Source organism: the organism of the source record quoted next, unplaced genomic scaffold (assembly GCF_019419815.1).
Source record: "Pyrus x bretschneideri cultivar Hongxiangsu unplaced genomic scaffold, Pyrus_bretschneideri_v1 Contig19, whole genome shotgun sequence".
NCBI classification, from domain to species: Eukaryota; Viridiplantae; Streptophyta; class Magnoliopsida; order Rosales; family Rosaceae; genus Pyrus; species Pyrus x bretschneideri.
The window spans coordinates 2952476-2967689 of record NW_025999490.1 but is presented as its reverse complement, the minus strand read 5'-3'; the positions used below and the strand labels follow the sequence as shown (position 1 = coordinate 2967689).

Sequence of the window (15214 nt, the reverse complement as noted above, 5' to 3'; positions counted from 1 at the left end):
TGCTCAAATCTACACACTTTAGACATCCAAATTTTTTTAATTAAGGGACTTTTGGAGTTTGGTCCCCAATCCTTTTAAAGATTAACAATTAAAGAAACACGCACATATGCTCAAATCAAGGGATAATACAAGGACACGAGCAAGAAGAATGCAGATGGAAAAAACATGAGTGTGAAAATCACTCACAATTTTTTTGAATCGATTTACCTTTTTCTGGATTATATATTTCTAAATAAAAAGGTATTGTACAACTATTCATCAAGTTAAAACAATATCAAATATACTGCATATTTAGAAAAGAAAAATAAATTTTAGTAAACAATAAATTGATATGACTATCTTACTTTAGTTTTATTTTTAGATGTTAATCTGGATATTTCTTTTAATGAACGTTGCACCTAGCCAGCAATTAGCAATTGTGCATTAGATGCTAAAATCAAACCTCATAAGTACCACTTCAGCCTAATTAACCGTGTCCTGCAGTTGGTGTTAATGTTACTCCACGAAATTCATAAACATATTTAGATTAGAGGGGGTCAAACTAAAAATTAGCAACAACAGCTACTACATTCTGCATGTTTCTCCAAAAGCTATTTTCTATTTGAGCAATAATTTCGATTTTCAACCCATACGAGAAAGTTCACTTTGATGAGTGCAAGATGATTTTGTTGATGTGTTAACATCTCCTTACATCAAAGAACCAATCCGACGTTCTGAAGAACATTCAATATTTCTCAAAGATGGGGCGCATTGAGAAAACCTCACTTCTAATCATCTGTTGACGTTTAAAGAGATGAAACTTCAGGTTTCTGCTCTCGACTATAATTCTAAAACCTAAAATTAAAGCTTTAAATAACCGTTCTATACCTAAAATTGAAAGTTGAGATAAATGGAGGCCTTTAAAATTGCAGAAGGCGTCGGCATGACATCTTGCACAAAGAATCTCTCATCAAACATCCTAACACAAAGCCATGTAATCAACTAATACAAAACAAAACATGTGAGAGAAACGTAATTTAATTTTGATTATCAAGTTGTGATTATCCTAATTGGCCCTGCACGAATGAAATGATAACTATAATAAACAGGATTTATTCAATCTCGTAAAAGCTTCAGTTAAGCTTTCATTTTCTCCCATCACCGTCACCGTTTTTCTCTTCTCCTTCAAGCCCAAACGCCGTGACGGGGAACGACCTGGAGATTCCGGAGCCGTTAGCGAACGTGATCTTATTCAGATCCGAATTAGGGTCCACGTAGATGTCCGAAATTGAGACCCAAATCAGAAGCTCTTTGCTTTTGACCCCGGAGAGCCGCCGCATCCGGTGCTCCTCTAGGAACCCCATCACCTCCGTGTCGTACGACACCGTTTTGGAAATGGCGCGGAAGCGGTGCTCTTTTCTCTTCTTCTGCTTGAGCCAGACGAAGCCGGAGGTGGAGTTGTAGCCGAACTCGACGACGTCGTCCAAGGGGAGGAGGCCACGTGGCAGGCACATTTTGTCGAGCAGCTCGTGGAACTTCTGCCTGCATAGGGCTTCGCCGTGGTAGATCTCGGCGCCCTCTCTGTGGCCGGCGATTTGTTGGGCTGACATTTGTGTATTTGGAGAGAGAGAGAGAGAGAGAGAGAGAATGGAAATTCAGATGGATTGATTTTTCTGGCTAATGAGAATTTGCATGCATGGGATGGAGGGTGGTTGTACTTTTGGATTTAGTTTTTTTTCTTTAATTTTTCTTATATATACGCGATTTTTTTTAATTTTTTTTTTGGGCGAAACTATAGAAATATATAAGCGATTTCATGCAAAACAAAAATGAAATATTTTTTTGCGTCTTGTGAGTACTGCATTATGGTAATTTGATACGTAATTTGTTTTGAGGTAATGCCCATAACTTTAATGACACTTAAGGTCTACTAATTTTAGTTTGTTTAAGAAGGTACTAAATTTAAATATCACGAACAATATACGTGCATCTGCAAGTGTCACTAAAAGAGGAACCAAAATTACCAAACTTTTGCTTGTGCCCGTTTTTTTAACAGATTCATGGATCTTTACATATTTTCAGAGAAAATTTTGTGTCATCATAAACCCGTGTATTTACATCTCACGTTATATTGCTCATGCAACACATTATTGTATACATTCGGTAGCATTACATAACCTCTCCAATGATCCAACCTATTGTTTTTCCTCTGCATGCTTTCTCCAGAATTTTACATGTCCTGTCAACGCCCACCAAAAGAATAATCAAATTTTAAAAAGCAAAAAGCCCTGGAAAACCTGTTATTGTTTGGCGGTTTTCATCAGTCAAACTCAAAACCCTCCAATGTTTTTGTCCAGCTTTGTTTTATTTTCTGTCTTGTTCCCTTACTTTGTCTCTTTTGCCCTCCTCCCCAGCGGAACATGCAGACTCACTTCCTAGAGACAAAAATCAACTCTCCTCACCCCACATCTCCAAAAGATACTTCTGGCACTTGCTGCAGCAGCTGCCATTAACATACAACAAATCAGGGCTTGCCCTTTTGGTCTTTTTGGTTTTGGGGGCTTTGGACCCCATTTGGCTTCCGCTGTCCCCACCTTCACGCTTGATGTTGTGCCTGTATTCCACAACAATTTGCTCAAACACTTCGACGTCAAACATGTTGATCTTCAGCCTTGGGCTCATGAGGTCTCTCACGTATGCAAAAGCCAATTGGTCTCTAGGGTTAAATGCTTCCAACTCATTGAACAACAGGCAGGAGAATAGGTTGCTCCTCAATCCATGTTTCCTCAGGATTAGAGCACTGTCTGGTACGTCTGCCAAACACCAATAACTAAGTTGTTAGTTCTCGTACTGCAGGAAAGTAAACACAAGGGAGAGACGAGAGTGATACATCTACCTCTCTCGTCACATGAAGAGTCATAGAGAGAGAGACGAGAGTGATATAGAACAAGGGATAGGAAAGTTTTTGTTGTACTGTAGAATAGGAAAGAGATGATTAATCACATTGGCATGAACAGCCTCCAAAATTTATGTAAACACAAGGGAAAGAAAGTAAGCAAGAACACTAGTGAATTCTCGTTTGTATGTCTGCCTCACTAACTCACAAATTAATATTTAAGTTATATGTGAAATTATACTGTTGTATGCAAAGAAATAATGTAATATGAAGTTACATTTTTCGTATTTCTGTCTCATTCGTTGCATGACGTTGTATGCAAAGAAATAATGTAATACAAAGCTACACTTTTCATATTTCTATCTCATTCATTACGTGACAAGTGAGACTGAGAGATGAGGATACATCCTCCAGTTACACCAAAATTTTTCTTCTACCCTGCCATGGACTGCAAGTTGCTTGCTTGGACCACACTGGATCACACAGTTTCTTTCTATTTCTGGACCACATATTCAAAACGTATTTTTCGTTTTTACAAAGAGAAAATAAGTTATAACAAGGAGTGAAAGAGAAGAAACATCTTAGCGCTGTTTGCATAGGTTTTAGAAGATCCAATTAAGAAATTTGGGTATTTGTAAACTCACCCTTAGAGTCTAAACCTTATGCAAATGTGACTTGTACAATGCATAGTCTATGTAAACACCAAGTCATCCCATTAATCTTTTCATTTCTTCTTTTGGGCAGACCAAGTAGTTCAACTTGATAATCTTAAAACCTTGACAGTTGTATTTATACACTAAGTAGTCAAATTTTTTAATCTTAAAAACCGTAGAACATGTACATCTACTATCCCACGGCTTCAACTTCTCACATTCTCTTCAGCCAAAAGCTTACTCTCAAACACCAAAACCAGTATCTTAATAGTTGCATTTTATAATCTTAGGAAACACGAGGGGCAGTGTACTTCAAAGTTTAATTAGTCTCCTAAGACCATTTAGTAAAATTCGATTTAGGAAAAGTTAGCGACTTTGGCATTCCCAATGTAATTTCTAACATTGAAAATTGAATATTCTATAATTTTATACATTTATGAGAGTGCTACAAGCTAAACTGAGAGCGTGAAAGTTACTACCCTTAAGAAATTCATCAACTTGCCAAGTTAGCTTCTAAAGCTTTTTGTACAATTGTAAAACAAAGCAACATCATTAAAATGATATCATGTGTGGAAGCTTTCAACCAAAAACAAAACACTAAAAACGTTGAAAGATGAGATGATTTGAAATACACTAATTATGTGCAAGTGCTTTGGTTACCTGAGGGGTAAGGCAGCTTGCTGGGGGTCCAAGGAAGCAATCCATTCTCACAATAAGTCTCCATCTGCCTCTTCAATCCATCAACATCACTCCATTTCTGCCACCTCGCCGTCGCCATTGCCTCCTCCATAGTATGTACATAGTAAGGATGCTTCGAAATCGCCATGTCTGCGTTGTCAGACACCACAAGCGAATGAATCAACAGCAACGGATCGACCACTAGCTGCAGCTTCGCATCGATCCAAATGCTGAATTTCGAGTTTGGGAAAAGCCTATGGACTAAATATTTTGGAATCACACCGTTCATTGCAGGATTCTCATACAATTTCTTGCTCAAAACTTTCACAACCCTCCACGCGCCAATCTTAAAATTTTGGGATTTTCTCGGAATCAATCTATGGTAGTCAAGTCCTTTTAGGGTTACATCATCTATGAACAGAAAAAAGCATACATTGTCTAGGGTCTCCGATCCAAGGCCTCGGGGTTGTCGGATTTTATCATGGTCATTGAAGATCGCCGAGACCACTACAACTCCTTTACAGTTTTCCATAGCCGTTCTATCTGAATTACATTAAACAAAAAAAAAAAAAAAAAAAAAAAAAACATGTTTATTGACAAATGTAGCTAAATGAAAAAAAAAAAATGGACTTTATAGAACTTTGCTTGGATGCCAAACCAACCAGAATCACTAATCGGAAATTTCTTCAAGAATCCACAAGGGATTTCAGTGCTCTCATTGTAATGAACAAAATAGGGAATCCTCGCTTGGGTACTTAAATTTCCTGCAAATGTCTCAGCCTTTCCCTGCAAATACCTCAAAACCGACGGTGACCACGAAGAATTCTTACACAAATTCTGGATCTCCTTCAAGACCATCCAATATTCTGATCACAAAAACAAAACCCAATTGGTGGAATATAGAATCAAAATTAGCAAAAGGCAAAAACATTGAAGAAAAATTGAGCTAAAAAAGGGGAGTGTTACCTGAAAAATAGACGGGAGAAGAGCAAGAGGTGCGGTGGGTTGGGATTGCATACTTGTGCTCGCCGTAGGTGGAAGGGTAGGAGAAGAGAGGGGCCTGAATTGGGTCGAAGGGGGAAGATCTGAAGAGGCATTTGGTTTGGGAGAGAGAGGTGTAGAGAGCTAGAAACAGAGAGGTGAAGAGGTAGAGCAGAGAGAAACACACCAACTTTGATTGAAAGAGTAGAGGAGTGGACCTTGCTTTCCCCATAAAATTCCCTTAAGTTTGCTCGCCTTGATTTGTATTCCTTTGATAATCACATCAATTAAAAATGATTTTTGTGGCAATTAAGGTGGATAATCACATATATTAAAAAAAATATACTCTAAAGTGTCTATATAGAGATCCAAATGAAGGTGTGCATGTTGAAAGATGACGAATCGATAAAAAAATATAAAAAAATACAAATAAATTAAAACTTAATAAAACAAATAGGAGTGCAAGTGTGTGAATTAGAACCTTGTTATTATAATACAAAATGTCAAAACATATGTACGAATGCAGCATTATTCTCCACCATTTGAGCCTCACCCAAACAAATTCTCCACCATTTGAGCCCCATTTGAGCCTCACCCAAACAAACTCTCCACCATTTGAGCCTCACCCAAACAAACTCTCCACCAGAACATTCTGATCAGAACAGTTGGAACTTCATTGGTTGATCTAGAATCGAATTTCTCTTGGACCTGTACTTTTCAAGACGATGACCTTCCATTTTGTTTTATTAAAAAAATCGTAGCATTTTATTAATAACAAAGTTCATAAATTACTCAAACCATAATAAATTTAATAAATTTAAATAATGTGGTCCACTTCAAATGTTTTTAATTGAATAAACATTGATGTGAATGTCCACCTCAAATATCATCTACACAATTATGGTACAAATAAATAGTAATAATAAAATTAATGAAAATATTACTTTAACCCCCTAAAATTCAATTTTCTTTATTTAAACCCCGACATAATTTAATTTTCTAATTAAAACTAGTGATTACGCTTTCACCTAAGCTAATTTTATTGCGTATTTCGTTGATATTCTCTATGGAATATTGTAATAACTTTGTATGGAAAAGATATCTAAGTGAGAATTCAAAATATAAGTAAATTGATTTATATTTTAGTTTGCATACTTAGAATATTGTAAAACCAATTTTCACACTTACATATGATAAGGAGTAGGTAAATTATTTTAGTGCACCATGCCTCATTCGACAACGCATACTACCATATGATGAAACGACAACACGATTGATATTGTCCTTTTGCCGATTACAGTCTCGCAGGACCAGGACCTAAACCACAAGCTTCACATTATAAATTTGATGGATATGCAGGACACTTGAATTAGTTTGTGGTGGACGATCACCATTGCTAAGGTGCAAGGAGTTAGTAGACGGTGGTTCATGCTTCTTACCAAATTCTTGGTTCAACTGTGCCTCATTTTGCCATGAAACTGCGACGGCACTGGTACTGTCGTCTTGAGGAATCCAAGTACGCCTATTTTTTCTTTACATACATCAGAAACATTATTTTCTTAAACAGCTTAGCAAGTCATTGAGTAAGTTAATTTTTATATGAATATATTATCGAAATTAAATTTGGTAAGAGAACATTATCTTATAACACCATTCCGATTTCTTGACTAAAAAATAAAAGGTAATTCTTGGTTAATTGGAAATTTGTAATGAACTTTAGAAAGATTACAAAATGATTACTTATCACTTCCACGTGCACTGTATTGTAAGTGTGACTGCTTTCTATTTTTCCCTTTGTTTTCTGACAGCAAAGGGAAATTTACTAGTGAAAAGCTCATCTCTTATTTCTTGTTCTTCCTTGCTTGCCCCTCTATGTCATTTCTGAGCATGTTGACGACCTTCTCGAACTCCTCATAATTTGTACTGAGTTTATGAATTTGGCTTTCTTCCAAGCTTTCATTGTCACTAGGCAAACTTTGGAGTTCTTTTAGAGCGTTAAACTCTTTCCAGCATTCTATAATTTCATCCTTGTTGCGCTTTAACATGATGTAAATAATAGCCTGTCAATTTTAAACACAATTTTAATCATGTTAAACTATATGGGGTTGAATGGTTGCCCATAAAATAATTTTGGGAAAGTTTTTCCGACCTTGTACAGCGGACGCCTTGCATCTGAAATCTCTACATGCTGCAAGCATTCACGGCTTAGCGCCTCCTCAAAATCACCCTACAAGGCACATCAATCATCATATGATTTATATATGCTTCATGGTTTTTCTCGGAATGTTGTAAATTTCGAAGTGCAAACCTTGTATATAAGCATTTCCACCAGTAGCATCTCATTTTCATATGCTTCATGGTTTTTTCCTTCGTTATGCGCCTTTGCTATTGCTTTCTTCAATATTTCAATTGCCTTGGCTTCTTTTCCACTCATTTCAAGCTTCGCAACAATCGACTTTCGTACGTAAGGACAATAGATTAAGAGAAAACACCAGTTCGATCAATAAACTTGAAAATTCATCATGCCATTAAGGACTATTTCTATATAGAGATACCTAACCTGCAGCTTCTTGTAATCAGGGCGTTGCTCCACAAGGTGAGTCCTCAACTCACATTCAGCTATCTCCACTGCTGATTTATCCGCTCGAGCTTCATGATATTCAAGCAATCTCTGCAAGGCCAGCTGCCCTCCATGGAGGAATGCGATGGACATGGACCTCGTAAGTCTAGGACCTTGAGCCTCTTCTTTCCTAGCACCAAATATGTAAGTCCGCGCAACATAAATGCCGGCAAAGACCGCAGTTGCCATTGCCATTGCTCCATACATAGTTCTCGCTCTGGAAAGTTTGGAAGAGTTCACCATGTTTTTTCCAGTGAGGATTTTTCGTTTACGTTAATGTTACCCTAAATTTGTGAAACGTAGAAGTAAAAAGGATGATACCATGTGATTGGCACCTATTTGGAAAAGGTGGACATGGAAGGCTATAATTGATACTACGGAAAAGATGTCAAATAATTCTGATTTAAGTCTTGCAAGGTGGGTGAACAAACTGTTTGCGTTTTTGGGTGCCTTTTCAAGCTGTCCGAGAAGTTAATTCTTCTCCTAGATAAGAAGCAAGAACCTAATCCATTAGTGTTTTATTGTGATTTCTTATCTTCCAAGGAAAGCAAAGTATCTAGTTATTCATTAGAAAAGGAAACAGGAAAAGGTATAAATGGCCTGGCCCTGGCACACACATACACATGTATATATATGTATATAAAGGTTAGAGAGACTGTAATGCCAGCTTCTAGACTACTGATATTGCCGTTTCCTTCTGCAAAATTCTTCCTTGCGCCTCATTAATGTGTAATGCATTTTGGTTTTCGAGTGCACATGGCAGTCCCAGTTCGCCAAAAAAGTAAATTCCGTATTACAAAAGGACACGAGGGTGATTTCTTTGCCTTAATTAACTAACAAAGTGATACCTTACTTCACTCCTGAAATGCTCTTTATATTCAACTCTGCCATTCAGACTATGACCAATAAAACATGCTTAGTATTCTCAAAAAGCACAAATTGTTTCATGGATTTTGCACTGTCTCACCTTCTATAATTTTACGTGTGCCGTCCACCATGGGTGGGGCCATGCTTTATTCTTCTTTCAACCCTTCTTCTCTCTCACTTTCTTCTCATTTTCCTACACACCGCGCCACACTGAGGCAGGCCTTCTTTCCTGTGATTTGTGCGCTTAATAAGCACTCAACAGCTTTCAATAAGTGAGAATGTGAGATAATGAAAAAATTGCGAGAGGCATGGGGGGTGCATCTGTGGTTTTGGCCTCTGTCCTTGGAATCATCAATTGTAACTATAAGTCCATTCCTAGAGCCATTGCAGCTACCAGGGACATATATCGTATAGGTCATTCTTTCTGAAAGCAAGAGATGTACCTGAAGAGCGAAAAGGACGTGTTACAATCATTGTTATTGATGATGAATGAGTACGTAGCCTCATCAAAACGGAAGAGTGTCATAGAGAAGCTTAGGACGCCTCCCGAGGCTTTGATGAAAAACGTATTGGTAATTTTAAATCTTCAATTCTTGATTTAGTGTACTTAGATACTGCTAATTAAGTTTGTACTTACTCCACTGCTGATTTGGTGCATTGCTTGAAGATTAGGGCACCAGGGCTAATCAAAGCTGGAAAGTGTGATGAAGCAGAAAGACAGTTGCAAGATATATACTTGTTAATGCCATGGTGAAACTCGGAAACTCGGAGTCTGCATACAATGTATAGATGGGATTAGTACCAATTCGCATTTTCCAGGTTTGCCCTACAACTTTCCCCAACACTACAACTTTCTCCAACTCCAGGAAATTCACTGCTCCACTACTTGTCAAAGCATAATTTTTGAATTTTAACCGCCCGAGAGGACTCAAGCACGTTCAAAGCGGGTTTGAGTACTGCTCAAGAGATCTCGAGGGGGTTTAAAGTCTTTAATATGGTAGTAAAGATGTTAAGTTCCCAAGTTTTTCATGAACTAACACTACAGACGATTATGTAGCCAACTCAACATGAAAATATATCATCCAAAAACACTTTTTTCTTCTTCAATATTCACCTTTCGTGTTATCGTATGAACAAATGTGATTGTCTGAAGAAAGAGTACGCTACCCCATCGGATGGTCGGGTTCATCTGTACAGGTAATGAATCAACAAATTATTTTGTTATCTATGTATTTTAATAATGTTTTTATCTTCTAAGGTAATCCACATAAGGGCAATCTTGTCATAAAAAAACTTGTAAGTGGTGAGACAAGCAAAAAGAGGGGTAGGAATAGATTACCCTCAAACAACTAACTCCGCTTATTCATTTTTTTTAAACATTTCTTTTGCCGGTTTCAAACGTATCTAAATTGAAATTGTCTATTTCTTTATATTTTATACTTGAATGCATTGAACGTGCACACTGGCAACAACTTTGTATGTTTTCGCTCAATTTAATACTTTAATACATCGAATTCGTAGATTGACAACTTTTGTTAATTTTGCCACACAGAATGAATGCGTCAAAGTCACACAAAACCTCATTCACTCATTACTTTAACTAGGGTTAACTATTCACCTCACCTCATTTACCCATTTTATTTTGTAGTTACCGATGATCTTATTTGTTCTTGAATTTCAGTTTTGCAAGCTATTATACCTGCATGAATGAAGAGAAAAACAAATAAAAGAATCTCACTATTTTCACTCTAAAAAATTTGCAGCTATTACACACACTATGTCTGATGATAATAAAGAAGCAAAGGAATGCTGGGAAACATTCATCGGCTCTCTTTGAGAACGAGGATATGCCAATATCGCCTTCATACGGGTCTAATCAAAGTATATTGTTTGATTTTTAGGGCTTTTCATTATCGGTGCATTACAACGAAATTATGTTGGGTCCAGTCCCACTGCAACAGTTTAAAAGATGCAGTCCAACCTACTAAATCAAGTTGCCACATAGATTCACTAAGTAGGTAGAGCAATTGATTAGAAACGCCTGTACTTGTGGCGAGCATCAAATCCGGCTTTGTCTGGGAAACGTTACAATTTGGAGTTTGATTTGAAGATTTGAATTTCCTTGAAATGACGTTCAAGCACTCTTCGTCAAACTCGAAACTAGCGTATGTTGCCGCGGGAATCGACGTGTTGAATATCCTGATTGACTATTACAAAAGAAGCATAACGATAAGCCAACCCACGGTCAGTTTCAAAGAAATATTCCATGATGTAAAATAGAAAACTGAAACAATAAAAACACACAAATTATGGTAAACTAAATCAAAATTTGTTGGAAAATCGATTACTCTACGATTTTGGGCACCTAAACAACTCAAGTGTACTTCATATGTTTAACATGTTTAGAGCTCATTTGGATGTACTTTTAAAATGACTGATAGCTCTTTTAGAGAAAATGTTTTTTTTTATTCTAAAAGCAATTAAAATGTTTTCTGCAATAAGCACCAATTATGTGCTTATTCCAGGAACCACTTTAAGTGTTTTTTCAGAATTTACTTGCATTTTTACTAAGAATTGGTTCCAAAAACATTTTCATTCATTTTAGAAGCACATTCAAACAAACTTTTAATATGTGAAGGCTGTTACTCGACTATTTTACTCCACATTTAGAAGAGAGATTTTTCCCTTTTACTGTGACTATTAATTTTACTTGTAAATGCAATAAATAAAATATTAATATATGTGTGTGCATAATAAAACTCACAGTTTTACATGATCTTTTTGAAGTTACCGTTGAACAGTGACCGGCTTCATCAACTGGACTCGGTAAAACCTCTTTACATGTGCGTGCAAATTAATATGGATGACCAGGGAGTCGTTAGAGGCCAGCTTTGTCAGCCTCATCCATGTTGCGTCAACTAAACAACTTTGTCGCACATCGGCATTTGATTTATTATTTAGTAAACAAATTGATTAACTTATTAGTTCTAAAAAACCATCAAAATATATTTAGGATGAAAAACTCCACATGTGTATACAAATTAACATGAACAACGTGCGAGTAGTTCGAGGTCAAATTTGTCAGCTACGTTCGTGCTGACGTCAACTAAGCGATAACTTTGTCACTTATTGGACCTCATATTTATATATTCGTAAACATATTTACTTTCTAAAAATAATATCCTAACAACATCAAACATTTGATATTCAAAGTAATAATCTAGTTATATTAAAGGTTAATTTGATGATATGCACGTGGGAAGGAGGAGATACTGATTGAGAGCACTTCTTTGATAGGTTAGACTGCAGTGACTATTTCAGTCTGACTAATTAATATGTGTATTGGATAGTACTGATTAATAATTAGATATTTACGGTAATATCAGATTAATTTGTACATTTGATAGTACGTTGAACTATAATAATTTTTCACTTATTAATTGACGTTAAAATGCAAAATAGTTAAGGAAAAACAGAAACAAATAGAATTAATCATAGCACAGACAAAATAATAATAAATAAAAATAAAAAATAAAAAACCCAGATTTCTCTGGACTTCCCTTCTTCACCATCTTCCTCACTACGCATCAAATCTCATCCTCCCATACAAATCTTACCCTCTTGCCCACTAATTCAAAATGGGTATTATGCAATTGAACAAGGATTTTGAACTTTCAAAAAAATTTGAACTAAAATAAATAGAAAAAATTGCGCAGGCATGGCATTGCTTTCTTTTTGGCTTCTGGTTTTTATTCTGTTGTTGAAATTAGAAAAATGAAATGGATGAAGGGTGAGAATATGGAAGGAAAAAGATAAGGATTGCTCTGCACTGGGTAATCTCTTTGAAGTCTCCCCAAACATTCTGGATGGTCTTTGCTCGCGAAGATCTGAACGGAAAATAGAGAAAGATAGGAGACTAGGGTCGGCGGCAATTGGCTTTGAAATGACTGCCGGAATCACTCCGATTGCTGCCATGGTTGGTTGAGTAGAAGGAAAGACCTTGGGTTGGAGGAAAAAGAAGTAGGAACGAAGAGAGAGACGAAGAAGCCGACTAATTATCCTTCCCATTTGGAGTGTAGTAGTTAGCAGGTATAGACCGGATAAAATAAGTGAGTCCGGATAATTAGTCGGCCGGCTATTTAATACGAAACTGCACCAAACAACTGGTTTTGTACTATTAATTTTATCCGGTACTGTATACGGCGTTCCAAACGAGCCCTAAGTTAATTCAAAAACTATTAAAGCCGCAAATGTTGGGTTAAAAACCTAAAGTGCACGGATGGATTAACACTAATTAACTCCAAATCAGTATATACGGATTAGTTTGGTTTAGTCGGTTTTCTTTGACCAAATCAAACGAAACTGATAAGACCTCAGAGGTCCTATCCCTAATTCGAGATCAGAAATGGCGAGGGAATGAAGGAAGAAGACGATGGAGAGAACCTCCTATTTTTTTGTAATAATATTTTTTATACAACCCAAACATCCAGCCACTGCTTAATAACTAGAAACCGAATTACACATTAATCTTTTAAAGCTAATAGTAGTGATTAAGCTAATCACTGATTACATTTAGGTTCTTTTCAGAAACCAACTAATTACTGTTTGGTTTGGTTTGATCTAAACTAATTTCGCATGTTTGAATGATGCCACCGGTTTCGTGCCCACCCGTAATTAAGAGTCAGGGACGAGTATTATCGCGTCCTTGCTCCGAGGGTAATACTATCATCCAAATAAATTTCACGTGTGAGAGATTCAAGACAGAGGCAGAAAATCATGGAACCGCTGTCGGAAATCATGTTGCAGATGACCAAGTGAATGAACGAAGTTTATATTTTGTTGGTTTCTTTGTCTCATGCTACAGGACAGGTGTGGAGGAACATGTATAACAGCTGATTGCTGATCCAAGGAGCTCACTCAGCTCGTGGCCTGAGTCTCTGAGTCATGAGTCCCGGACCACTTTCGGTTGAAAGGCATGAGGTTGAGCCTCAGCAGCCACGAGGGGGAGTGACCTAATGCCCAATAACTGAGCACAACTGCACTAATACACGTGATGGGGCTTTAGCCATCTCCATCTCCCTCATTATTTTCTATAAATGTCTGCGCGACAAATTGCCTTGTTTTTTTTTTTTTTTTTTTTTTTTTGGTGTTTTGGTGGCCTTGATTGTTGTGTGGAAAGGCTTTCTGAAAATATTGTGGTGATGGTATCATATTCTACCAAAGTCTGAGGCCCTTAATTTATTATGTACAAAACCGGGAGATTCGTCAATTTTTTTATTTTATTAAAATGTAGCATTGTAACGTCACTTAGTACTACGGTCCAGTAATATTCTTCTTCATTTGGAAGTGAAAGCTTTTAGGTTCAAATCTCGTGAATGGCGAATTTGATATCAAATTAAGTTACTCATTGTATGGCTTAGTCGAACTACCTCTCCCCATAGTATGTAAAAATATCAATGTACTAAAAAAAAAAACATTGTCACAACCGCTTTCTTAATAATGATGGAGACCATAGTCAAAGGATCTTGATCATCATCTAAAAATCATATATGTAAAAATATAAAAGTTTACGATTGAAAAATTACTTGTTACCAAAGTTATTGATTAGTTTTACACATATAGATGACTAAATGATCTTCAAATTAAATGATTTTTTGCAAATATGATATTTAGATGATGATAAAGAGAGTGAATAGTTCAAATTATGATGATTAGATGATAAAAGTTCGCAAATCGTAAGTCTACAAGTAAATCTCCAGAGACACAAGCATTATTCTTTTATTTATTAATGTAAGTGATCATCGTGCTTGTTTTAAATTTGTGTCCAATAAGGGTTAATGATAGGGAGATCAAAATTTTAAACCAAGTTTTGTAAACCAAATGATGTAGATGTTGATGATTGAATTATTACTCAAGTGCTGATTAATGTGCTTATTTTTTATTGGTGATACATCATTTGGTTTAAAAATTTAGTCATCTAGCATTATCCGTCCAATAATAGTAGTGAAGTCCAAGGTGAATTAATTTTTTTATTGTTCTGACTAATAAAATTGACATGCAAGAAGAGTTAAGATCCTCTCAGATATCTGTGTCTAGAGTCGACGGACCAGGAGGTTCAGACCACTCACTTTAAATCGTATGGCTTTTATTAACCTATTTCACTAACTCACCTTACACAAATGAAGGTCCGGATCTATTTCTCTTTAACAATCTAGGTCTCCTAGTCCCTGCGCTCCAGATACAATTTCTTGGCCACGTGTCCTTTGACCGTGCAATCCAAATCACTAAAGAAGTTGCAGTCTGCGGTTGGGATCCAGATTCCTTCGGATCTTTCCATTCGGAGCTTCCGGACCATTTAAGCATATGGTTTATATTATTTACAGTAAGGGGTGTAGGAGTGGGCTAAGCTTCACATTGGATCAACCATAATAACTTAGTTCAAATTCGTCCTTGACGAGAATCAAACCTAATACCTCACACTTACAAGTGAAAAAAAATACTAATAGATCGTAGTACTAATTGACAGGTATATGTTGTATT

The 15214-nt window shown here is 36.5% G+C and overlaps 3 protein-coding genes and 1 long non-coding RNA gene across 6 annotated transcripts; 1 reads left to right on the top strand and 3 right to left on the bottom strand.

Moving 5' to 3' along the window:
* Positions 1-1064: 1064 nt before the first annotated feature.
* LOC125476408 lies at positions 1065-1941 on the bottom strand. The gene has a single exon (XM_048582555.1). It carries the CDS (start codon positions 1587-1589, stop codon positions 1125-1127), a length of 465 nt encoding a protein of 154 aa, XP_048438512.1. The 5' UTR covers positions 1590-1941; the 3' UTR covers positions 1065-1124.
* Positions 1942-2108: 167 nt separating this feature from the next.
* On the bottom strand, positions 2109-5880 carry LOC103951276 (probable hexosyltransferase MUCI70). 3 transcript variants are annotated; one of them, XM_048582554.1, is made up of 5 exons: positions 5741-5880; positions 5173-5456; positions 4869-5072; positions 4189-4749; positions 2109-2792 (listed from the first exon to the last, which is right to left on the bottom strand). In XM_048582554.1, exons 2-5 carry the CDS (start codon positions 5417-5419, stop codon positions 2428-2430), a joined length of 1377 nt encoding a protein of 458 aa, XP_048438511.1. In that variant the 5' UTR covers positions 5420-5456; positions 5741-5880; the 3' UTR covers positions 2109-2427. The 3 variants fall into 3 exon arrangements, with proteins under 3 accessions (XP_048438511.1, XP_048438510.1, XP_048438509.1); XM_048582553.1 differs by having other exon boundaries at positions 5669-5846; XM_048582552.1 differs by having other exon boundaries at positions 5173-5846.
* Positions 5881-6766: 886 nt separating this feature from the next.
* LOC125476489 lies at positions 6767-8050 on the bottom strand. The gene is made up of 4 exons (XM_048582684.1): positions 7748-8050; positions 7496-7642; positions 7337-7414; positions 6767-7247 (listed from the first exon to the last, which is right to left on the bottom strand). The coding sequence occupies exons 1-4, from the start codon at positions 8048-8050 to the stop codon at positions 7029-7031; spliced, it is 747 nt and encodes a 248-aa protein (XP_048438641.1). The 3' UTR covers positions 6767-7028.
* Positions 8051-8499: 449 nt separating this feature from the next.
* Positions 8500-11234, top strand: LOC125476498. Its single transcript, XR_007257756.1, has 3 exons — positions 8500-9246; positions 9342-9493; positions 10438-11234. It is a non-coding gene; the product is annotated as an uncharacterized LOC125476498 (long non-coding RNA).
* The last annotated feature ends 3980 nt before the right edge of the window (positions 11235-15214 follow it).

What these genes read in the sequence shown, in the direction of transcription:
- LOC125476408 (XM_048582555.1), bottom strand. Translation starts at nt 1,589, where the DNA reads ATGTCAGCCCAACAAATCGCCGGCCACAGAGAGGGCGCCGAGATCTAC.
- LOC103951276 (XM_048582554.1), bottom strand. Translation starts at nt 5,419, where the DNA reads ATGGGGAAAGCAAGGTCCACTCCTCTACTCTTTCAATCAAAGTTGGTG. An exon ending in ATTTCCGATTAGTGATTCTG is followed by an intron (nt 4,750 to 4,868) that starts GTTGGTTTGGCA and finishes AATGTAATTCAG; the next exon opens with ATAGAACGGCTATGGAAAAC. An exon ending in CAAGCTGCCTTACCCCTCAG is followed by an intron (nt 2,793 to 4,188) that starts GTAACCAAAGCA and finishes GGTGTTTGGCAG; the next exon opens with ACGTACCAGACAGTGCTCTA.
- LOC125476489 (XM_048582684.1), bottom strand. Translation starts at nt 8,050, where the DNA reads ATGGTGAACTCTTCCAAACTTTCCAGAGCGAGAACTATGTATGGAGCA. An exon ending in CTGATTACAAGAAGCTGCAG is followed by an intron (nt 7,643 to 7,747) that starts GTTAGGTATCTC and finishes TACGTACGAAAG; the next exon opens with TCGATTGTTGCGAAGCTTGA. An exon ending in TGGAAATGCTTATATACAAG is followed by an intron (nt 7,415 to 7,495) that starts GTTTGCACTTCG and finishes TGTGCCTTGTAG; the next exon opens with GGTGATTTTGAGGAGGCGCT.